Genomic DNA, 25,207 nt, shown 5'->3' with positions numbered 1-25,207 from the left:
AACATGAGACTGTTCTTATTGTGAACATGACTGCTCTTATTGTGAACATGAGACTGTTCTTATTGTGAACATGACTGTTCTTATTTTATTATCATGTCTGGGGTATCTTCGGACTGCATTGACACTCTGGACATAATGTCTGGGGGTGTTTGGATATCATGACTGAGGTGTGTCCGCACTGCGTTGCCAATCGGAAATCGTGTTCGGACATCACGCCCCGCGGCCTGTGTTCAAATATCAAGTCTAGGGTGTGTTCATAAAATCATGTTTGGGGTGTCTTCGGACTGCGTTGACACTCGGACATCATGTCTGGGGCGTGGCGAGTTCGGACATCGTGTCTGGAGGATGTCTGGGGGGTATTCGGACATCATGTCTGGGGTGTGTCTGGGGAAGGGGCGTTCGGACATCGTGTCTGGGGTGTGTTCGGACTGCGTGTACACCCGGACATCGTGTCTGGGGGGGTTCGAACATCGTGTCTGGGGTGTGTTCGGACTGCGTTGACACTCGGACATCGTGTCTGCGGGTGTTCGGGCATCATGTCAGGAGTGTGTTCGAACTGCGTTGACACTCGGACATCGTGTCTGGGGGTGCTCGGACATCATGTCTGGGTTGTGTTCGGACTATGTTGCCACTCGGACATCGTGTCCGGGGGATATGGTGGTGCTGCGGCTGATGCTATTGTGAATACAACGACTGCTCTTATTGTGAACATGAGACTGCTCTTATTGTGAACATGACTGCTCTTATTGTGAACATGAGACTGCTCTTATTGTGAACAGAATTGCTCTTATTGTGAACATAATCGAACCAACCCTCCTCGAAATATCGGCATTGTTTGAACAATCAGAGAGACTCGCAACGGGTCATTGTTGTGACCATTCTGTGGGGTTACCCGATTGTCATCAATCACATTCTTGAATCTATATAGATAAATTTCATCTTCGTATTTACTGGCGAGTGGCGTGTTGGTGTTGAAATCATAACCATGAGCGTTGGATTACAATGGAAGAATATTGGAAATATCTTTCGCATGGGACAGTTGCTTGCGGCCACCGCGTATTTAGTCTTATGCCCATACACCAAAGTCGAAGAGAGCTTCAACATGCAAGCGATTCATGATATTTTGATACACGGCCGAAATTTATCGCAGTACGACCATAACGAATTCCCGGGAGTCGTACCCAGGACGTTTATCGGCCCGATGACGATCGCGGCATTATCTTATCCTGCGAAAATTTTAATTTATGCTGCTGGGATTCCAACAATATTTCTTCAATACGTGACTCGGTTCGTTTTGGGCGTTTTGGTCCTAAAATCTCTCTGGAAATTTGATGATGCTGTCAGAAAAGTTGCTGATGTACAGACTGCTGCCTACTTTTCTTTGATATCACTTTTCCAGTTCCATTTTCTGTTTTACGGCACTCGTCCACTTCCCAATGTATTTGCGCTATGCCTTAGCACATATGCGTTAAGTTCTTGGTTGTGTAACGACTCGAAATCATTCATACGGATTTCTGCATTTGTGATCATTGTTTTCCGTATCGAGCTATCAATATTGTTAGGCTTGTGCCTTCTGATATCATTCATATTTCAATCATTATCTTTGAAGTTTGTTATCTTGACGTCAATCCCAGCTGGAATATTTAGCCTTTTATCCACTATTTTATTGGATTCCTGGTTTTGGAATCGATGGCTTTGGCCGGAAGGCGAAGTTTTGTACTTCAATACGATTTTAAATAAGAGTGCCCAATGGGGTACTTTACCTTTTTTGTGGTATTTCTACTCTGCCTTGCCAAGAATGCTTCTTGGTGCTTTGATGCTTATTCCGTGGGGTATTCGTTGCAATCCAAGACGTGCTACAATTCTGCTGATTCCAGCGTTAGGTTTTGTGTTTTTGTACTCGTTTCTACCCCATAAAGAGCTACGCTTTATTATTTACACTGTACCGTTGTTCAATTTTGTTGCTGCTACTGCAATATCCAATTTCCACAACAGATACCGCAAAGATGTATTTGGTAAAATTTGCTACATCTCTGCGATAATCTTGCTGATTATGAGTAGTTTTTGTTGCATATTGTTTTTCATACCATCATATTATAATTACCCCGGAGGTGATGCCCTTCGAAAGCTGCATGAGTTAGTACCTTGCGAAAAAGGTGATGTGCATGTATACATTGATAACTTTGTGGCACAAACAGGTGCGTCTAGATTTGGTCAAATGTGCCCAAACTGGATTTATAACAAAACCGAGAATCTATCTCAGCGATCTGCTGATTTGAGAATGTTTTCTCATATGTTGGTGGAGTCGGGCTCTAAATTTGACACGTCGGAATTTTTAAAACTATATCAGGTGTCTGGAATTCGATTTATTTTGAACCAGTTTCCACCGGCCATTTCACGTGTTGTGAAAGCAATCGTTTATGAACGAAACGATTTTGGTGATTGATTCAATGAAGTTACGTGTTCCAATTTGCTAGTATGTCACTTGTGCAGCTTATGACTTCAATTAGAAGAAATTTCTTATAATAATTTTTAATTTATGTTGATAGCCCATTGTATACTGTAAATGTACTAGCATCAACGTGAGTTAAGAGGTAGCTAATTTTTAAATTCAATTTTGAATTCAATTTCATTCCTATTTTGTCAAGTCTTGAAGTTTGGTTACGATCCCTGGCCTTCTAACCCAATCCTAACCCCAATAAGAGACCAAGTTTGATGCACTAGTTGATTCACTGCCAAATCTTTATTCAACTGCCAAATTCAAAGATACAGATCTATGCTTATCACTGACTCTAGCATAGATAAAAGATGAACAAGATATGTAGTGTCGCTTTTATCAAGAGATGTTCTGCTGAATTGCTGCGATTCCGACTTTGACACCCGCTGTTTGCCCGATTATGAAGATATTGAACTGTATGTCTTTGAAAATGGCTATTCACGAACCGCTCATGAAATGCTATTATATGTCATTTACTTTTTTTCTAAATTGTTGATTGCAGCTGTAAAAACTTTGGTAGCGAACATTTATATCAGACAAATGGAAGAAGAATTGAACGCATTTCAGACGCAGACGTTGTGTGTAAGTGTTCCTCGCTTGTCTCTCGCAACTATGACTTGAAATAAAAATATATTTTCGTAACAGGAATGCATTGAAATTGTCAAGGATGTCGAAGATGGAAGTCTGATTCTTGGTTTTGCTATCGGTGGAGGTATTGATCAAGACGCTTCAAAGAACCCATTTGTTCCTAATGATCCGGTTTGTAATCTAATCAACCCGTTGATAATACAGCTATACTTGGGCACAATGATTTGAGTACGCTATTACGAATTGAATTCTAATTATTCAAGCTGAGTAATTAACTAAGTAACTAACTAAGTAACTAACTAATTCAAACTGAGTAACTAACTAATTAACTATCCCACTAAGAGTTAATTTAGCAACGTTAATTGAAATTTTGATAATCCACCTTAGAATGCTGTAAATGTAGGTACATTAGTTGTATTGCAGTGCGGTTTTTTACCTAAACAACGGACGATTTTGACCTATAAAATCAAATTTTTGACATTTTCTGAACTTACAAAACTTAATTTTGACAAATTTTGACTTCATGTACCGGTATGCAAATTAGGAGTTTTCGCACATAATGTTAGAATTGTAATACTTATCTTCATTTCTGGTTGGAACTGTCTGTCCTTACTAAGTAGTTTGGCCTTAACAAACTTTTTTACTTGAAAACTGGCAAATTTTTACATGAAAAAAACTTTATATTAAAGAAATCTGGACCTATGAAAAATAGGGCTGTTCAAAAAAAACTTTTTTTCCCGTATTCCGGCCTTTCACATATTAAATTGTCAGGTTACCCTAAAAAACAGGTGGTGCAAAGCTACTTCTTCCACCCCTGGTTTTCATGGATGAAGCCTACCATGCCAGCTGCTTGAGTCGTTTTTTAATCACTCCTCTTTTTCAAATAATAGTTACGTATTAGCTGCATTACCTCTATCAGTTGATTAGCGTTGTTGGATAGATTGTGCTCCTGTAGCTGAAGTTAATGCCACATGCTCATTAAAAGCAGACTTGAACTAATTGATGATTCTGGTTGTTCAATTAGACTAATTTGTGCAAAATGCAGGTAATTTAATTCTGATTTAATTTTTGAAACATATGTACGGTCTCGTTTTGTGCAATGCGTCTAGTCTCTTATTTCAATTCTAATCTAATTTCTGGAAAATGCTACGGGAGAATTGTATAGTTTAGAACTAGCCAACTGTGATTTCATATGTAGCCTACTGAACTTGATTTTTGTTGTTTCTTTCCAATCAGGAATTGAATTCAATTTCCAAGTTTTTTTGAACTCGGTAATTGTAATCTAATTTGGAAAAGCTAAATATTTTCTAGTTGTCCAACTCTGATTTGAAGTTTATCGAACAATGTTCCTCGCTTTCAATACTCACCTCACTGAATGTACCATCATTGCTGCAATTCTGTTCAGGGAATCTTTGTGTCCCGTGTGACCCCGGGCGGACCGGCCGAAAAAGCAGGCTTGCGTGTCGGAGATAAGATTCTGCAAGTCAACGGTTACGATATGACGATGTCGACCCAGAAACAGGCCAAGAAACACCTGACCAAAAATCAGAGGATTATCAGGATCAAAGTGACTAGAAATAACTTGATGCCGGACGAAAATGTTGCCACCGCTGTGCCGCAGTCTATAGACAGGCCCACCAAACCTCATGCGGAGTATGTGTGAGTAATTGTTAACTAGGGCTGGGCATAATGATTCGAGTGCTCGAATCTGAATCGAGTATTAATTCTAATCATTCGCGTCTAGTAATGAGTGATGATTGGTTCCAGTACTGATAACATACACTCCTTCCCACTAAGAGTTAATTTAGTAACGAGAATTATAGTTTCGATGATATTTTCAATCCAGGAAAGTTGTAAACCTCGCATCATACGAAACGTGTAGTACAAAGCTAAACACGATAGTGAAAACGACATATCGGTGAAGTCGTGATCAATCCACAGCATTGCAGGGTTTTAATGACTCGAGTCATGACCCGACTCGAGTCACGATTTTCTGATGACTCGACTTGACTCGAGTCATTTTCTCAAAATACGGAAATGACTCGACGTGAGTCAATCTGTGTGTTGACTCGAGTCCTTGCGTAATCAAGTCATATGACACGAGACTCTGACGGCCAAGACCGACATTTTATTGTAATTTTGAATAGTAAAGTAACCATTCCATTAGGAGTTCGTTTATTGGTACTGGTACTTGAAAATGGGACCAGAAACTGCTAAATATGAGGGAAATTACGGGTACAATTGGATATCACCAAACATAGTTATATAAAGTGGGTTTAACAAGACTTCAACTGGAAACTGAGCAGTCAACCCAATGACTTGGACTCGGACTCGAGTCATAATACCATGATTCGGACTCGAACCTATGTTTGATGACTTGGATTTCGACTTGACTCGGTGGTGAATTGAAAATGCCTCGACTTGACTCGAGTCAAAAGTATAAAAGTGAGATTGACTTGTGACTCGGAGTATTGTGACTTGGTTACAACCCTGCAGCATTGCCACAAAGTTCGTTGAAATAGGTATGATCGAAAACATACCAGAAAATCTTGAATGTGATTTAAAACTGACATTATATTCTTTCTGGTCACCAAAAAGGTACATATTTGAATTGTCCATGTTTCATACTGTTGTGGTGACGGTATAGTGAGTGATACTGGACGAAGCCTAATAATTGATTTAGAATTGAATCACCCAGGCACTCGATTTTGCCCAGCCCTACTATCAACTGCCTATTTGAATCTGGTCTGGTGCTGCTGAGTGCAAAATGAATGCGCTCGGCCCAATTTTATACTATGTTGTGGTTTCATGTATAACGGTTGCACTATCATGCTTGCTTCTGCACTTTTATCGATCTTCAGCCGCATCCAAATCATGGGCTGTTTGGAATTCATAGTTTTCTGTGGGATGTAGTGATTCATTCAAGAGCTGCAATTTTTTATATTTCTTGGAACGAAATGCTTGATATCTCAAGTGATTTTGCGGTACTCCTTATTTCTCATATATGTATGCTAGGGTTGTTCAAAAATAACTTTTTTCTTCAGATTTTACTGACTGTTTAGTGAAATTGGTAGGTTGGTTAAAAATCGCCGTACACCCAATTTAAATTTAGTTTGTTCTAACTCTAATAGCTTCGTTTATACAGGTCGTAATCGAGCCAAATTTGGTGTACAGCGTTGTTTTTCAACAAACCGAACAATGTTATCAAATAGCCAGTATATTTTGAGAAAAAGTTATGTATATAACTTTAATGGATACTTTTTGCAGTATTACATTGAACATTTGCTTATTTTTGCCTCATAATTGAATAGTCTGTTCGCAATTTGTAGGTGCTCAAGGTTTGATGCATTGTGTATTGCTATCCAGATCTCTTTCTGTAATTATTACGGTGTGTGTATGAATGATGACCAAATTTCTCTATTAAATATGTTCTTGTATAAATTGAACATTTGTTGCTTTATTGCTATCGCTGAATAAATACGTATGTGTCATTGTGTGCTTCGTGATGCATGGATTTTCTTGTCAACGGAGTATGGGACGAGAATCAAACTCGAGTGTGCTTGCACTGCTTGCTGGATTTGTTTTTCATTACTTCCGCTTCTATACTCAACAGTTTTATTCACACCTACTTTTTTTCCAGACTCTTTGTTCTGTCGAGTAGAAAGCAGTTTTGGGATATGTCTCCATCCCGTTTACGAGTGATTATGTCATAGCGGCTGAACGAGATTGCATATAATTTGTAATATGCAATTATTTTTACGCTTGGTGAAACCGCTAAGTTCGAAAGTATCCACTTTTCATCGAAGTATGACACGTCACCACCAAATCTACTTTTGAAACTACTCGAGTACTGATAAGCGGAGATGATCAGTAAGGAAGTACGTCAAGTAAACTTTTCCTTGTACTCATTTCCTCAAGTCGTTATGATTTATTCTACTTGACAGTTTTTAGGCAAAACCAGGCCTGGAATATTTCTTTCTCCACTTGTCCAATTCTACTTGAGTACCGACGATGACTACTTTGACCATCTCTGCTTAAAAGATCTTGAGAAGTCGCTAATTTTACTTGTAATAGAGCATAAATTGCGACGTTTCAACCATATCCACCGCAGATGCGCCCTCAGGCGAAAACTCATTACATTTGAATTTGGTTCTTATTTTGGCATCTCGTTTGGGAAAGGCTAATTCAAAGCAGATTTTGATACAATGAATTCTTGTGACATGACTATTTCTCACTAACATCGATTAGGATTTGCATGCTGACGATCGTCTTGCTCGGTTTGAACGTGGCAAGGAAGTACGAGAGATTGTCAATAAACACAATTTCCTAACGACTTGGGTTGAGTCTAGTCAGCGATCCGTAGCCATGTTTACTCTTCGAAGCCGAGTTAAACTGAGCGCGGCATTGCTCTTCGAACTGTCTGCACAGGGCAGTGCAGTCTATTGAAAGTTTACGTCCGCAGTGTGAAGCCGCGTACTGCCGTGCCGACACAGACACTAAATATGAGTTTAAGATTGGGTAGGCATTGGAGAAGGATTGGTGTCAAAGGTAAGGCAGGTAATTGATGTATTGAATTGATTATGCAGCGTTTAAAACCATGCAGTTCACGATCACGCTTGCAAGGCCTCGTATTCAAGCATTGTCGAAGACAAAGGACGAATCAAGACCAAATATGACGCAGTGATTGTAGGAGCCGGTCATAATGGCTTGGTCGCGGTATGTAATACGTAATCTATACATCAGTCAGGAACTAAAGTGAATGTATGATTATCCCAAGTAATTTCGACCCTCCTATCATTTCATTATATAGCAATCTTGTGGTGTTTTGAATATTTACAAAATTCAGTAAACGACTGACTGCATGACCGTTGTTTGCTCTACGTAGGCGGCGTATTTGTCAAAACGGGGATTGGACGTGGGTGTCTTTGAGAGAAGACATTTGATCGGCGGGGCTGCAGTCACGGAAGAGCTCGTGCCCGGATATAAGTTCTCAAGAGCTTCATACGTTCTCAGTTTGTTGCGGCCTATCATCATAAAGGAGTTAAATTTGGAGGTGCGATTACATTACTTGCGTTCTTTTAATTTTTATGAAGTAACTGGGGTGCATAACAATGGTATGTGAAGTGGAGTCGTCATGCAAATCGGACACAGTATCAAACACTTGAATAAGTATTGGGAAAATCTAATTTTTCGGCTTGACCATTCAAATTTAGGCTTTGGGAAACTCTTGTCAAATTTTATCTAGTTTGTGACCTCACAGTGCGCTGTGACGTCATTTCAGGGCATTTACCAAAAGCGCGTCAGGGCCGGCAGACTCCGGCACAGCGGGCACCAGGTATTAAAAAACAAAATCTATGTCTAGTGTCTACAAACTACTCAAAATACTTTTTCTCCGTCTATTCTATTTGAAGTAGTGTTACCATACCTTGAAAATCGCTATTTCTACTTGAAATTTAGTAGATATTTGTTGCACTACTTGTGTACGCCTCGTCATAATCTGCGTCTACAAACTAATAAATGGATTCTTCCTAGGCATTTCCGTATTCTACAATTTCAAAAACTATCAAGTGGAATTTTGAAATAAATTTAACAATCAACTCTGTCTGTAACGCTCATTTATACTACCCCCAAAGAAACACGGCCTAAAAGTTTACAAGAGAGAAGTCGGTGCATTCACGCCAATACTAGAAGACGGAGAACTTCCAAGATCACTTTGCCTTTTTCCCGATGACGAACGTAACATCATGGAAATATCAAAATTTTCGAAATCGGACGCCCAGGTGCAGTATAAGTATATATAGTACATACCATTACTTTATCACTGAAGGCTGACGAATACTGCATTTAGCGTAGCAGGCACGATCTTAGCCAAAAGAATGTGTATTCACACATGAAAGGTGGTACACGAAGTCAGAACGTACTTTATAATTATACAGTGGTCGAAATGAAACAACATTTTAACCCAAATGATGCTTGACAAAATAGAATAAGCACAAATGGACCACGAAAAAACTTAGGAAGGTGGGATTTATAACAATGCTTTTAAACCGTGAATGAATCACGACCGTTTGTTCCACGAAGAAACCAAAAGAACTAGCGATTGAGTAGGCTATATATACAGAGAGAAAGAGAAACGCCGATTGATAATGCTGATTGGCTCAAATTGGCTCTGGATTGAAACACACAAGTAAGGAAATCCTGTTCAGTCGCTGACAAGTAGGGTGAAATATTCGATCGGCATCAGGAATCTGCAGTAGTCCTAGTCATTTTTCTTACTGGATAATTCATTTGTATCATAACAAAAATTATTCTTGATATTTTGATCGATTTTTAATTATTATTAAAACATCGCGCTGACTTACACAATGATTTATTTAAATCGCAATCAAAACATACTGCAAATTGACTGATCCCCGATGTCATGAACGTTAATGGTCGTTAAACATCATATCGTTGCCTGAAAATTTAGAAATTTCCACTGTACGAGAAATACATCGTCGACATGGCAAATGCGGTGGACCCGTTACTGGACAACCCATCCCCGATTGTCAAAGAAGGGATTATGAAGGCACTTCGTACTTCAGCGCCCTTGTTGAAAGCAGGTATATATGTGTTGGATAACGTTCGGAAGCATTTAAATCTTACGTGACCCGTTTCAGTCAAGGGATTGGACGTAGCTGATTTCTACGAGTTCGTCACTTCGCCGATCACGAAGGTACGACCAGACTTAGACAAATAGATAAAATTGTAGTCGTCCAATTAGACAATAAGTTCGAAATACCGATCATCTAGTTCGAATCTAATTTGTGAAACGTTTTAGGTTCTCATGATAATAATTTAAATCAAATTAGGAAAACTGTGTAGCTATAAGTCTAATTCCCATCTAATTTGAAAAAGTGGAACATTAGATTACAGCTGAAATTATAGTTACATTCTCATAAGCACGAGAATGGCAAATGTATCTACACTAAGCATCTCTCGTTTCGCACTATACGGTTCTCCTGTAGCATTTTCAAGAAAAACCACAAATTAAATTAGAATTGCAGTTAGCACAAATTATACTACCGACATTCCGCTCCAATTAATCTAATTAAACCACTAGAATATTCTAGTTGTAATCTGCTGCATCGCTGATTCTCGCGATGCTGTTATAGACGCTGGACCGTTGGTTTGAAACAGATGTCCTGAAAGCCACCCTAGCCACGGATGGAGTGATAGGAGCGATGATGAGTCCGCGTACGCCGGGCAGCAGGTAATCGACTTTTCAAAACAGTTAATCGACTGCGGTAAATTTCAGACCTTAATTTTCTACTTCAACCTGAAGTAGTCCTCACTCCTGGCATGTCTTGTAAATCGCTACTTCTACACTCGAGCAGAAATATATGACGTTAGCTCTATATCTACTTGATTACCAATAGCAGATACACGCTGCTTTTGTGGTGCGCCGGGCGATTATAACACGAAAATCGCCGCTCTTGAATGGCTGATCTAGATAGCGCGCGCTTGATTACCAATTATGGCATGTTGAATTCGGCGATTGACTGCTCCTAGCCCTAAACCATAACCAAGTCCATACCTAACTTAAGCCTAACCTGAATTAATCTAACCCTAGCCAGAATATACGAAAACATGCATACATATCAAGTCTGGAGAGCCGAATTCACGAAATGCTCATGATCTGTATCACAATTCCCGATCATATTCAGTGAAACAATTGATGAATTGCCTTCATAAAAATAATCAAGTGTCGAATTCACTGGAAACCGCGTGCTTAATCTGCTGCAATACCATCTTTTCAGTTACGTGCTGCTGCATCACATGCTTGGCGAGGTGAACGGGGCGAAAGGTTCTTGGGGCTTCGTAGAGGGCGGAATGGGGTCGGTGTCGTCGGCGATCGCGAAATCTGCAGTGGAAAATCGAGCCAGCATATTCGTGGATCAGGTTGGCCGTTTCATTAAATTTACATGTTATATTCAGAGCAGATTCGGGCAACTGGAACAATTTCGGCTTTTCCTAATTAGATTAGAATTGGAATTATAGTTTTTCAAATTTGATTAAAGAGGTTCAGAATTCGCAAATACTTGGAAATTGCATTGTATTCTGAAATGCAACAAAAATCAAGCTCAGTTCATATCAAATCAGTCTTCGTTCGCATGAGTATAATGGCAAATGTGTATTGTCTACATACGCAAAGCTTTGACTCCTTTCGCATAGTAGACAGTTCTCTTGTGGCATTTTCAGGAAATTAAGGAATTAGATTAAGAAATTACACATCGTCCGCCTTCTACTTATAATCATATACCAATCACACTGAAATTCAGCATGATTCTGGATTTAAAAACCAAAACTAAGTATCATATAATGTCCTGACTCGCGCCAAGTTAACAAGCCTATACGCCACGTAATATTTGAACGATTCCAGAGTGTGTCGCATGTCACGTCGTCATCCGATAAATTATTCGGAATCACTCTGGAGAACGGCACGCAAATCGAGGCCAAGGCCGTACTCTCGAACGCTACTCCCGAAGTGACGTTCAACAAGATATTTCAAAACTTCTCCGGCGGTCTCCCGGCGGAATACCTCGATCAGATATCGAGCATCGACTATACGTCGCCCGTCACCAAAATAAATGGTGAGTTGCATGGTTTGCTGCCGACATAATCGGCAATAAGACGTCATAAATATACATCATGTGCAAACTTGTATACACTACTGGATTTTCACAACGCTAAGCTAGAACCAGAACTGTAACTGTAAGCTTTACAAATACGTAATTAACTAACTAAAAACTGATGATACCACTTACTGAATTGCAAATGAGCTGAAAAATATTAGAGATCGGCATTTCACAAGAAAGGTTTCGACCCCTGAAATACACCCTTGGCTTCATCACTGTTTGTAGTGACTAGGGCTGGGCACAATGATTCGAATACTCGGATCCGAATCGAGTATTAATTTTAATGATTCGAGTAGAGTAGTAAAGTACGATTTTTTCGAGTACTGAAATTATGCGCACCTCGCAACTTAAAGTTAATTTACTAACGATAATTATAGTTTTGATACGATTTTTCACTGAGGAAGCCTTGAAACCTTGATTAGCCGTGTCGCAGCATACGACACATAGTACAAGCTACGAACGTTACTGGAAATAACACATTTCCGAAGTCTTCATCATCCCGCAACATTGTCAACAAGTGCAATGAAATCGGTATGGTCGAAAAATACCAAAGTATCTTTAATGTGATGGATAACAGGCATTATGTTCTTTGTGGTCGCATAGAAGGTACATATTTGAACTTTGACATAGTACAATCTGTTGTGACGTCATAATAACTGATATTCGAATAATCGACTCGACTCGAAGCGTAATACATGTTTCAGAATGGAATCACTCAGGTACTCGATTTTGCCCAGCCCTAGTAGTGACTCTGCTAGCAATGGCTGCAAGCGCATCATACAACAGAACACCGGTATCACGATTCATTATATTTGATCTGTTTGCATAACTCTATCATGAGTATGAGTGGTCAAAGTAGTGATCTTTGCTACTCAATTAGACGCGGAAGTAATTACGTAAATTCACAATCAAGATCAAGTAGAAGTATGGAATTACGCATATATATATTCGTACAAATGCGAGAGTATTAACCACGTAACATTTCTCATCTCAATTTCTCGCGACAAGCGCAAGGTATCATGAAAGTGAAAGTACTATCGGGTGTCCGTTTCTTGGGATTTGATTAGAGTTCAAGATATTGTGTTGCAATCTACGTTTGCAATTCCTTCAACAAACCTCGTGCTTGAATAAGTCACAAATATGGTGTCGTCACTTAGTCGAACGTCATCAATAGATATTCCGTGACATAAATTATTATAGACCGTGATTCGTTTCAGGGTTTTCGCCGATTAAACGAAATACAGAACTTCAGACTTCCACAGAAGCAAGTTTGTAATTCGCCGTTTACATATATTTTCAGTCGCCGTAAACAGGATACCTCGGTTTCGCGCTCTCGGAAATGACCTCTCCGACATCCCGAACGCGCTGAAAGGCACGATTCATCTCAACTGCGAAAACGTGGAGTGCGTTCACGACGCGTACGTTGAGGCGGAACTGGGCCGCTTTTCGAAGAGGTGAGATAAATTCAATACGCCAACAACTTCCATATACTTATCAGGGGTGGCCAAAGCGCGGCTCCTAAATGATCACATAATGCGCAATGCACAATCGCAATAATGCAGGTGTATTTCCTGACGAGGGCGACTAGACAGGGATAGATTTGAGCAATTGAGCTATCGAATCGAGTTCACATGCATGCATGCGAGATAGTGTAATGGTTATGCGTCCGGCTTCTCGAGCGGTAGGTCGTGGGTTCGATCCCCGGCCGGGTCATACCAAAGACTCGAAAAATGGTATCCGCAGCTATCCTGCTAGGCGCTCAGCAATCACGGATAGCATGGAGGAGAAAAAAAAACGGGGGCGCAGACTAGATGACCTCAAGGGGCCGTATCGCAACTCCGTCGCCAAAGCATCTCGATGGTGCAGGCGAGAAAGAATATCATATCTCTCTCTCTCTCTCAACGCGATCACCGTTCGCAGTAAATAATAATCAACTTGGTAATCAATCGCGGTAGCGCAGGTCACGCTGAACTCGGAGCAGACAATTGTAGGCCATTAATGGTGCATACGACCCTTCCATTTGTATTGTAGGCTGATACTAGCAATGACTTTAGAGTTAGCGTCTGACAATTGTCGAAATCTGGAAACAAGTCCCAAACCACAGTACTAGAAACCTGAAGAAAACAGGTATACGGCTGATTTCTACATGTTCTGCCTAACATACTGCTGTGAGTCATTTTAATCCGCGATGAAATTCGTGACAAACCAGCGAGTCAACGATTCCTGCCTAGAGTGTCCGACATGAGAGGCAAAAATATCGGCAATTTTCGCAGCAGGGTAGTTTGGAGTCATAGAACTACAATCTGCGACTGTGCTGGGAATATGAAAAGAGGTCGCTTTTTCAAAATATTTTTCCCGACTTTTTGATCGGTTGACTAAATATAAGGTCACCTTCCCGGCTCAACTCCCGAAATGCAGTTCTCCTTTCACGTTATCCGTTGGTTGACACTAAAAAGGTCAGCTTTCAAGCTCAGCTCCAGAAATAGTCGCCGGAACGTTACTTCAGTGCTGATTTACTGTATCTCAGTCGATTTTTTCCCAATATTTAAGCAATATTCTCAAAAAAGAGGACAACAACTCAGAAAAGAGGACATTTGGGCGTCTACTTTCAAAAAAGTCAAAAAAGAGGACAAATCCTCTTAAAAGAGGACGTATGGTAACCCTATTATAGCTTATATCTGTCCAGATGCAGCCATTCTAGTTTATTTCAGGTCCAAGCATAGCAACGAGGGTAAAGCTGTCGAAATATGTGCTTTGATGTTTTAGAAATGTGCATTAAGTTAGATGTCATATCTTTTGAATATCGGCTGAATGTATCGGAGTTAACGGTGAAGGTGCTAGATATCAGTTTTATCGGTATCGGATAAAACAAAACGATAATAGCTGGTCTCTTGTCTTGAAACTATAATAGGGGTGCCGTTGCATTATTTTAATTACATTCGCAGGCCAATGATAGAAATGTGCATCCCGTCAACCGTAGATCCTACTCTGGCTCCAGAAGGTCACCACGTTCTTTCCCTCTTCACTCAGTACACTCCATACTACCTAAATGGAAACGAAGAATGGACCAGTCGCGATAAAGACGAATATCGAGATGCAGGTAGGAAGTATATTTCAACTTCAGACCACCGGCATACAGAAAATTGCATCAAGTCGCGCGGTATTGGATGCTCTGTATGAAGCAGACTTGAGCAACTACATACTTCTAGTTGTTTAAACAGAGTGAAAGGCCAGTAATTTAATTCAAATCTAATTTGTGAAATACTTATATGCTCTCATCTTACTTCTAGTTCGGGATTTTTAGAAAATGCTAACGGAGAACTGTACAGTGCGAAAAGATGTAAGCTTGCTGTACATTCTCGTGCTTTGAGAACGGATTCTGATATGATTTGATATGAACTGAATTTGATTTTTGTTGCGTTTCTTTCAGAATTGAATTCGGAATATCCGAGGTTTTGCAGATTCAATCATTCTAATTCTAATCCAATTTCGAACAAAACTGTGTAGCTATCATTCTAATTTTACTCCAATTCAAAAAAAAACAGCTGAAAATATTCAGATTATCCAACTCTGGTTTAGTCTTTCGCAGTATCGAAGACTACGCGCCCGGATTCACGGACAGCGTCGTCGGATACGACATGCTCACGCCTATGGATTTAGAAAAGACCTTCGGCTTAACAGGAGGGGTAAGTCCGAGCGTTTCTATTTCTCAAGCGCTACGCTTCGTACTAAAACTGATCGGTCTGGTTTTTCCTTCGCAGAATATCTTTCACGGGTCGATCAGTCTGGATCAGTTATTTTTATCGCGGCCGACATCGTTCATGGCGTCGCAACGCACGCCTGTACCGGGACTTTACTTGTGCGGCAGTGGATCGCACCCAGGTGACAAATACACTGTATTTTCACTGTTCTTATATGAAATTCCAACATTTTATCAAGTCGACCGTTGAACTCCATAGCTTTGCAGTGCTTATTATATGACTTGAAGAATATTTCGCGATGGGTTTCCCTATACACCGGCCACGAGCAGTAGACAGTGGAGGTCGACCGATTATCGACCTGGCCGATTTTCGAGGCCGATATTTGGAACTTTCCCGATTATCGATATTTTATATATATAAAAAATGCAAAAATATTGAAATTCAATGCTCCGTGTTCTCAATCTCAATAAAACGACGACGCAAAGGGCGATACGTGACAGATTTACCCTTGCAGGACGAGTTTAACTGGGTGAGCATGCAGAGAAACTGTGCTTCCTGCAATACAATCTACCGCTACTGGACTGATCCGCAATTCTGTATCACGTTTTTCTTTTTGGGTCATCCCAAATTTCAATGAATGTGCACAATTAGGCAATAATTCTTTTCAATTTCAGCTTTCTCGTTTTTTGTCCAGCTTTTTGTGGCATGTGCAAGTGCCATCTTGCCTACTATATAATATTTTTGGTGAAATGCTTCTATGCTCCTTCCATATAAATATTGGCCTATTATATCGGTTATCGGCCTTGTTAGTGTGTCGATTATCGGTATCGGCCTGCAAAATCAATATCGGTCGACCTCTCGTAGACAGTAGCAGTAATGCCTTTCAAGCCGCTCCTTTTAATTTCATACTGCCATCAGTTCTGGGCCGCCTTGGAAGACTGTATGTAATGTATATATATTGTATAATAAGGAGGACAGCTGATGAGTTTGGTCATCTCTCATTACAGGAGGAGGTGTGATGGGGTCGTGCGGCAGACTTGCAGCTCTTGCAGTGATGGAAGATCGTAAGAAATTGGCACTTTAACTTCCACGAAAGGAACCAAGGGCATTCTCCATTCTGTCGACGACTGTAACCTTACAAGGCACCTGGGTCCATCCAATGCGGATTCTGCTTGAAATATGTCTTCATGAATTGCATTGGCATTGCGTTCTGTGTTTTTACAACTTGCGGTGCAATAATTTTTCATACTATGGGTTGCTTGTGTCGCATCTACGTCGATGTGTTTGCCGATTTCCGATTTTGTGGGCAGCAGACTGGTCCGTGGACAAATGAGCAATGAGAGTGCGACATTGGTTATGGTATTCGTGGTGTTTTTCGACTATAGTGGTAATTTATACCAGGTTCATATTCTTTATTTTGATTCCGTATCTGCCGACTTCTAGATTAGCCCCCCCCGATAACACCTCGTGCCTCACACAAAAACTTGATAAGAAATGCCACGCCGTTATACCCTCGAATCCTATGGAATGTGTATGCCCGTGGTATGAAATTCATTGATACATACAATTGAGATACATTCGAATTTGTATAAGGCTGTTGCATGTTACGTCAAAGACGTCAAGTAATATACGCGAATGAGTCAGGTCTGTCGGAAGAAGAAATTATACGCAGCGAAGTACGCATGCCAGATGCAACCTTCTGGAGTAAGATCACACGTCAATAAACAACACATAAACATTTCGCTCTGCGTTATAAAGTCGTCCAAGCATTGGTCGTACAGAGCACTCACAGCGAACTGAACTGCAGACTCAATGAGGAATTCAATCATGCCAGTGTGAACTGCTTCGGCTTGCGCATGGAGTGACCTCTCGCGGTTCGCTTTCTAACAACACTCACGCAGACGTGAATTCGTGTTCTTTCATCAAAAAACTCTCGGTGTAATGTAATATCCGAGACTATATAATCTGGTACCTTGCTACCATACATCGCTTGGTTGTCTTGGCAATTTCTCTCATAAAAGTTAGGAAACTCTCCCCAGTCCCCATATATTACGTTCAAGCCGACAAAATGAAGACAGAAAAACAGGGGTTATATAAATGTATATCAGTGATAGCTAGGGCAAGTTTTTGTTGCAGTTAAATCCTTGGAAAGTTGCATTTATTTTTGAAAAAAGTTAAAAAGTTACAGAAGTTGCATTTTGACCACATTTTGCTCGGTTGACTAAAGAAAAAAAAAGGTCAATTTTCCGGCTCAGCTCCCGAAATATCCGTAAAAGTGTTACTTCGGTGCTGATTTACGGTGTTATTTCAGTCGAATTTGGCCGTGTATTTCATCGAAATCGAAAATACTTTCATGAAAAATCGAAAAAGTTGCAAAATGTTGCAAAAAGTTGCATGTAAAAAATGGACAAAAGGTGTAAAAAGTTGCGCTATAAGATTCCTTCAAACAGCTTAAAGCAGCATTCTACATATCTTACGAGTATTTAGGAAGCTGCCGGAAGCAGTTTAAAAAAGTTGCAAAAACTTGCCCTAGTGATAACTAGTATTTCGTTTGGAAGCAAAAACTGATAGAGTTGAAGAAGGCTATACTCTTACAACATGTTGTGTAGGTTGTGCGAGTACACCAAACTTCATGAGTAGGCTACTCGATCATTAAGGAATAGGACGGTTTACATTTTACTTCTTTGTGTTTTTGCGGTATATACACCGACTCAGGATGAAATACATATGCAGGAACTGTGAGAAGTAATTAATCAATGAACACTGAACAGCTATATGAATCTGCGTGGCCCGTGAAGACATGTGAATCAGTGGCGAGCGGATCGTGATTGCTGAGAATACAAACCCGTCCAGCAACCTAGCGGCAGAGGAGTCCGAATAAGAAGAATCTCATGGCAAAATCAACAGGAATCCGAAAAATCTCGTAAAAAATACGAATTTTAAACATTTCGAAGAATCATATTGTACAGATTAGCCGAGATACAGTTAGGGCATAGAGCCTTATTGACAAGGCTGTTGCTATAGTTAGCTGATTTATATATGACTGGACCCTTGACCGAAGGAGCTACCAGTCAGAGTTGGGCAGCTAGAAATTTCCCAATGTTTCCAAATTAGAATAAAATTTGAATTATAGATATACTGTTTTTCTAAATTTGATTATAATTACCGAATTCGCGAAAATTTGGAAATAGAAACAAGTTCAGTTCGTGACAAGGAATTCGTTCTCATTAGGATGGGAATGGCAAATGTCTGTACAAAACGCTTCGCTCGTTTCATACATTTTCAGGAAAACCGGAAATTATAGAGCATAGAGCATGGAAACATTTCATAAATTAGATTAGAATTAGATCACCTGCATTTCTCTCTGTAATCTAATTATAAGTAACTAGAATTATCCAATTGTCTAAGTCTGGTAAACATGGAAATGTGTTCCACCGACGGAAATGCTTACCCTGCCCGGCCACAGAAACATGAAGGAAGCAACGACACGCACCCGAAAAGAAAGGATTTTCAGTTTTCATTTTGTGAATTAGTATGGATTATAAGTTTGCGTCCTCAGTTTCAACTACCTAATTAATATTCACCTACTCGAATTTAACGCGCGTCACGTGATGATTAGTCTCACCGCATTATAATAACACATCATTAACTTTCACCGACGTCAACCTACAAGCCTTTATCATAATGTCATTCAAACTTGCGGTTGGCGCATCAGATTATACGGCATATATTGTAGGTTATGTAACGACGCTGCGAAGCGAACGCCTGCGGAATGCGTGGCCTTTTGTATTCCACATTAGTTACGTTAGACAGCGTGTGAACCAACCAACGTTCACGAGCCTGGATGTAGCAGGCAGAATAGCGATTTCCAAGAACTTACAACCCTCAAAAGTTCAATTTGGCGGTATGTTCAATTGTTAGCTTTGAGCGAATGTGGAATAGTTTTGCGGCCTCCCGGTGTATGCAGGTCTATATATCCTCCCAAGATCAGGCATCCAAAACTGCTAAATGAAGATAAACATGGACTCAGTCGATATCTTTGACAAGTACCAAGTGAGAATTGCAGCATAGTTGTCTTGATCAAATGCACGTATATCTATATATTTGAATTATTTTCAATCAAGGATATCTGTAGGAAGTTTGAAAAGAACGCAGAAGACAGGCTAACTCTGGAAAACGAGCGTAACGAGATACACAGCCACAAGGCAGCGGCTGTGCGTGAAAAATGGTTGCAGCAGTTGGGGAGAAGTCCGCACGGCTCGCCGAAAAACGGGTTGGAAAGAAAGGTTGCGCACGAATCGATCCAAGAGACGATCGACCTGTGTCATTTGCATCTTCAGGGATTAGAAAACGACCTAGAGAGGTAATTTGACTTTGCGAGTCGAGATTGAAACTATAAACGCACTGCAGTAATCCGATTTTTAGCAGTCTATGTGCGGTTGTTCATGAACGCGTCGCCGCTTGATACGCTAGAAACTTCTCTATGTCTTCCTTACGTATACGAAGCGACGTTTGCTTCGTTCAATGTGAATCGAGTTGTAACACCCCCAGGGCTTCTATTGTATAATGTTTGCTCTACGAATTTTCTACAATTTCACGACACGCCATCGACAATTGCTAGAGAAGATGTCACATCAAGTCGTTAACTCACTTGTCGCAGAAGTGGAAATGTCATTCGACGCACGGATTTGATAACGCATATAATTAGCGCCGTAACGTAGCATACGCAACTTCAGCGTGATACACTATGGAACGGCATCTCGCCGGCTATCCGACAATCGTCGAGCATATGTCCACATTCAAGTTGGAATACAAGCATTTCCAACCGAATCAGTACTAGTCAGTCCTCAAGCTTGAGGTTACTGGGATTACAGGGCCTCGATCTGACATATCAACCTCGCCTGCGCCATTAATTTCCATCGCTAGTCGCTTTATCTTAGGGTTACCATATTTTGGAAATCTAAAAAGAAGTCACTTTTTTAAAATTTACAGACTAGCAATACCAAAGGAAAATCTTGAAAAAATAGTAAATTTTATCCATTTCTTGGTCGTCTGACTCAAGAAAAGGTCAACTTTCCTGCTCAAACCCCGAATTACAGTTTTTCTTTCACATTATCAGTTGGTTGACTAAAAAAACAAAAACAAAAAAGGTAAGCTTTCCGGCTCAGCTCCCGAAATAGCAGCCGGAGCATTACTACAGTGCTGATTTACTGTATCTCAGTTGAATTTTGCCCTATATGTAACCAAAATTCTCAAAAAAGAGAACATTTGGGCGTCCTCCGAGGACTCTTTCAAAAATGCTAAAAAGAGGACAAATCCTCTTAAAAGATGACGTATGGTAACCCTACTTTATCTTACTCCTCAGTTCTTTCCTTCCAGTGTGCATGCCTCTTATTTACATCGCCGAGGCCCAGGTGGGTGGCTGACTCTGAAGCAGTGGTCTCAAACACGCGGCCCGCTAGAACATTTTGTGCATTTCGGCGTTTATTTTACTGGCACATATATCTTATTTCTGGTTTAAGAACATAAAAATTCACTCTAAAACTACCCCAAAAACCTTAAAGCTAGCCTACTCATCATACTTCGCTATCACATCACTTTCGAAGGCTACCATCGGCTATTATGTTATGTCTCATTACCTGATCATGATGATAAAACATGACCCAGTGATGATTCGTTACTGAAAATTGTGATTTTGACTTGGGCGCGACCTTCCGTATAATTACTCGAACACGGACTGACTGGTCGATAAAACATAAATGACTCGGGTTGAGTCGGGTCAAACGTTAAAAAAAAGACTTGTGACTCGGAATGCCGTGACTTTACAATCACGGAGGCAACATACTATCAAAATGTTATGGAGAATACTAATTCATCAAAGGGTCGTAGCTTGCGTTGCGCAGCGTTTAGCTATAACTAGTTATAACTCATTATGCCAAGAACAACATCACGTCTATCCAAATATTTAAAAATATTACATATTCGCGGCAAGCGTGAATATAACAATATAGTAAATCATATTTTCACGATGTGTATGGGATGCCAGTCTGCAAGGTCCATCAAATAAGGCCTACTTGGAAATACATATAGGCAACCCCTATCTGATGCTGCGGCCCATGGCGTCATCAAAAACTAGGAAATGGGCCCGCGAGCACATTTGAGAGCCCTGCTCTAAAGACTCCAAGACGTTTCGACACCTTCCTATCTTTTCATTGTATCGCAGTCATGTATTGCTTTGAAAGTATTGATAAACTGATTCTGATGCATTAACGGCGCTTGCAAATTAATAAACCAAATCACCGTATTTCAGGCTGGAAGAAAATAGACTGCTGTTGCTCGACGAATTGGAAGACTTGAAATCCCAGTCGAAAAACGACTTATCTCAAATCGGTAAGATGAAATGGTTCAATTCTAACATAACGGGTTGGGCACAAAGATTCGACTATCCATTTTTATAATTTGAGTAGGGAGAGATGATTTTTTTCCAGTACGGAAATTATAGTTTCAATAGTATCTCCCACCATGGAAACCTAGATAGGTCGTATCGCAGCCTGCGAAACATGTAGTTCTGAGCTGCACACGTTACTGAAAAGTCGTGATCGACCCGCAGCATTGTCACAAAGTGCAATCAAATAGGCGCGGTAGAAATAATATTTATTGTGATGTACACCTGGCATTATATCCTTTGCGGTAGCGTAAAAGGTGCATCTTTGAACTCTCCACATCTTTCACACTGTTGACGTCGTAACTCGTGATACTCGATTTAGAATCGAATCACTTAAGCACTCGATTTTTCCCAGCCCAACCTGGCAAGCCATCCGGCAAGATAACACACATCTGCACAACGTTTCACGAGCGTGTATTCCATACTCGACAGATACAAAAATAGCTAAAGCACGATCAAAGTAACGTCACTGATAAATCCGAAGGTTACGCCTGCTTACAATATCACGGCGATAAACTTGATTGCCTACTTAATTTCCGAGCGATATTCTATCCATTACCGAGGATCTTACTCGATTTAGACTGTAGCAGTACATATTTTGAAAAGCGATTCCTAGTTTCGAAGATGTACGGTATGTAAAAAGCTCGTAGCAGCCTGTTTTCTGAGCGTGCCGCGTCCAGAAAATCAATCGATTTTACAATATCCCACCGCGTTTTATCCACTGCGTAGTTAGGCTCGTATTTACTAGCATGTCCCGAGATCGATACATCCACCATAAAGTCACACGACTTCACGTCCGCGTATCTAGTGAGTTCTTCAATATTTGCATCGTTCATATCAGCCGGGATACGCCTGGAGCCTTCGGGAGGCTGCCCCTCGAATTTACCGGGCAGTTGCCCGCGAAATTCCGACTTTACAAAGTGCATCGTAAAGTTTGTCGGCAGAAAAAAGCTGGATGGATAACGATACCATTCTTTACCGACACAGACTCTCAAATTATGTTCGCTGGTTACGCTACCAAGGTCTTCCGATACTTTTATAAGGCTCGGGTAAATCTCTAGAGGCGCGTGGTAGCCTTGGAATAACGCAAAAACTCTCGATACTGATAGAATTACATAAATTGCGAGCGTAGATATTGAAATCCAACGAAAGTCGACGATTTTATGCCACTTGAGCACGATGCAATAGAGTTTTTGAACGGTAGCTATAGCGACGGCAGCACCAAAACAGATAAGTGGGTATACAGGGAATAAGAATCTTTCTTCTTTATGAGGTTGGGTAAAGAAAATCGCGATCCACACATAAAACGGGCTCAAAAACAGAACAAATAAGACATACGGCGTGCGGTATCCTGTCACTCTCACAGAAATAATGAGTTCGGATATAGCTACAATTGGACCGCTGAAAAGTGCTAGTAAAAATGCAACATTAAAATTGAGGACGCCATTGATGATGTAGAATGATAGAGGCTCGGTACCGTAAAGATCAGGGCCGTGTTCTGAGAACACGTTGTACAACACGATATTTAACGACGCAATGACTGGTTTTCCGTAATAGTATGTATCTATTAGCATAGATGGCAGTAGCATTGTAAGTAAAGCGATGCAGCACCATTTGAAGAATTGTGAGTAGTTTTGCCTTCTCAACAGAATGTCTATTGCCAGTGGGAGGCCTATGGCTGCCGAGAATGGCCAACCGAGTATGGCACCAGCCGCTACAGAGAGTACTGCCAATTGCAAATATCCTTGCATCCAAAATCCAAACACTAAACACGTCATGTACATACAGAATGTACTCGGCAGAAATGCAGTGGCAGAAATAAACATACCAGCGCCAAACGTGAGAAATACCAACAGCATTCTTGCGACGTTATTCCCAAAAATCAAAGCTATTCCTTTATAAAATTGCACTTCGCAAACAGAGCAAAAGAACGCCAGCATCGTTCTAATGAAATAAAACACAAAAAGTTTGTTCGAATTCAGCATATTAAACAGTGGCCAAGTCAGCACTGAATGCATTCGAATGTAAGCCCACGACCTGATAGCATACGCCGGCGAATATTCCCAAGTTTGAAATCCATCTCCATAGAATATATAGTGCAACGGCTCCCAGTAATTATACGTCTCATCGCAATCGGATATATTGCTCAACAGAGCCGAAGCCATATTCGCAGACATGAGAAGTTTAAACGCGGTAGATGCTTCTGGGAGCCATAGTTCAGTCGTAGTCCTTCTCTGATCAACTGGGAGAGGGTTGATGTCTGCGGATGGAGGGTTTTGATCATCTTCCTGCGGTGCGGTTCTCATGTAGACCTTATTTTTGAACTTCATGTTGACTTGACCGAAATAATGTATGAGTTTAGGTAACAATAAATAAGCACAAATAATTATACTGTAAGAAAATTTGCAGTATGTTTATCTGACCATTAACAATAATGTGAAAAATTCACAATTTAACTTGAGACATTCTGTATGACTAGATTCAGGTCTCTTTGATAAATACGCCCCGCAACTGTCTTAATCTGTTTGAGTAAACATGTTAAGACTGAGAAAAATGACTATACTATCAATGTGGTGCCTTCGATATCACCCAGAGTTTCCAAAAAGTGAGTTAAACCTGACTTGAACTCGTCACTAAACAGTGAACTCTGTGCCTTGGACTCGGAATCGAGTCTCAACACTATGACTCGGCGAGGAGTCGAAAATGACTCGAGTCAAACCTATATAAAAGTAAGATTTAACTGATTCGTAACATTGAGATTTGGTTACAACCCTGTATTGAAGTCCTGGCAATAGATATAAGATACGTCGGTAAGCAGTAACCTTTGCTAACACACACATTCCATAACCACCTCCACCCATCACAGCCGAAATATCACATGAAATAATCTGAATAGCATTCATTGCCGGTTGCCGGTAACTTGTTAGCTTCGAATTAGGCTTGAGCTGATTTTACTGAACTGAGACGTAGTTTAATGATCCCCTCCAGTCTCTGGTAGATACTAGATAGCTGCAGCAAAAGTTACCGTAACCGTATCGATCTGATAAAATTGCTAATAATAAACTGAACTGGCTATATCACAGCACTACAAATGAAATGACAACAAGTCAAAAATCAATGATGCGTCAACTGTTGTGAGGTGTCTCTAACAGTACAGGTATCGCGTGGTTCTCTTCTCTGCAGAACGCGTTTATGCCATAAACTTTATGGCAGTCTATGTTTTCTGGATGTATCAATATTGGAAGCAATGAATAAACTCCTGCAGTAAGAATGAATACAACCCAGCACAAAACTTTCA

General features: G+C 40.5%; 5 protein-coding genes across 7 annotated transcripts in view; 4 read left to right on the top strand and 1 right to left on the bottom strand.

Annotated features, from left to right (window-relative positions):
• Positions 1–961: 961 nt before the first annotated feature.
• LOC145440585 (dol-P-Man:Man(7)GlcNAc(2)-PP-Dol alpha-1,6-mannosyltransferase-like) lies at positions 962–2,999 on the top strand. Its single transcript, XM_080318231.1, has one exon. It carries the CDS (start codon positions 986–988, stop codon positions 2,444–2,446), a length of 1,461 nt encoding a protein of 486 aa, XP_080174357.1. The 5' UTR covers positions 962–985; the 3' UTR covers positions 2,447–2,999.
• On the top strand, positions 2,474–6,579 carry LOC145440597 (tax1-binding protein 3-like). Its single transcript, XM_080318252.1, has 3 exons — positions 2,474–3,079; positions 3,143–3,256; positions 4,491–6,579. The coding sequence occupies exons 1-3, from the start codon at positions 2,954–2,956 to the stop codon at positions 4,746–4,748; spliced, it is 498 nt and encodes a 165-aa protein (XP_080174378.1). The 5' UTR covers positions 2,474–2,953; the 3' UTR covers positions 4,749–6,579.
• A 709-nt stretch (positions 6,580–7,288) lies between these two features.
• Positions 7,289–16,717, top strand: LOC145440584 (pyridine nucleotide-disulfide oxidoreductase domain-containing protein 2-like). Its single transcript, XM_080318230.1, has 14 exons — positions 7,289–7,633; positions 7,689–7,801; positions 7,971–8,138; positions 8,719–8,865; positions 9,555–9,687; positions 9,745–9,800; positions 10,240–10,337; positions 10,885–11,026; positions 11,508–11,718; positions 13,064–13,217; positions 14,709–14,863; positions 15,343–15,449; positions 15,525–15,645; positions 16,472–16,717. The coding sequence occupies exons 1-14, from the start codon at positions 7,588–7,590 to the stop codon at positions 16,546–16,548; spliced, it is 1,728 nt and encodes a 575-aa protein (XP_080174356.1). The 5' UTR covers positions 7,289–7,587; the 3' UTR covers positions 16,549–16,717.
• A 2,562-nt stretch (positions 16,718–19,279) lies between these two features.
• LOC145440579 (uncharacterized) overlaps positions 19,280–25,207 on the top strand; it is a 41,510-nt gene continuing 35,582 nt past the window's right edge. For 2 of the 3 annotated variants that reach the window (XM_080318225.1, XM_080318223.1), the window contains exons 1-3: positions 19,281–19,517; positions 19,589–19,827; positions 21,775–21,854. In XM_080318225.1, coding sequence (XP_080174351.1) covers positions 19,473–19,517; positions 19,589–19,827; positions 21,775–21,854 — 364 coding nt within the window. In that variant the 5' untranslated portion in view covers positions 19,281–19,472. Of the gene's footprint in view, positions 19,518–19,588; positions 19,828–21,774; positions 21,855–25,207 lie in introns of all 3 variants that reach the window. The other variant, XM_080318224.1, reaches the window with a different exon arrangement.
• Positions 22,307–24,981, bottom strand: LOC145440582 (alpha-1,2-mannosyltransferase ALG9-like). The gene has a single exon (XM_080318229.1). The coding sequence runs from the start codon at positions 24,237–24,239 to the stop codon at positions 22,458–22,460; it is 1,782 nt and encodes a 593-aa protein (XP_080174355.1). The 5' UTR covers positions 24,240–24,981; the 3' UTR covers positions 22,307–22,457.

Source organism: Botryllus schlosseri, chromosome 6 (assembly GCF_051294905.1).
Source record: "Botryllus schlosseri isolate E-star chromosome 6, Bs_hap1, whole genome shotgun sequence".
In the NCBI taxonomy this organism is placed as follows: domain Eukaryota; kingdom Metazoa; phylum Chordata; class Ascidiacea; order Stolidobranchia; family Styelidae; genus Botryllus; species Botryllus schlosseri.
The sequence above is the reverse complement of the archived record's forward strand: the minus strand, read 5'-3'. Positions and strand labels throughout refer to the sequence as shown.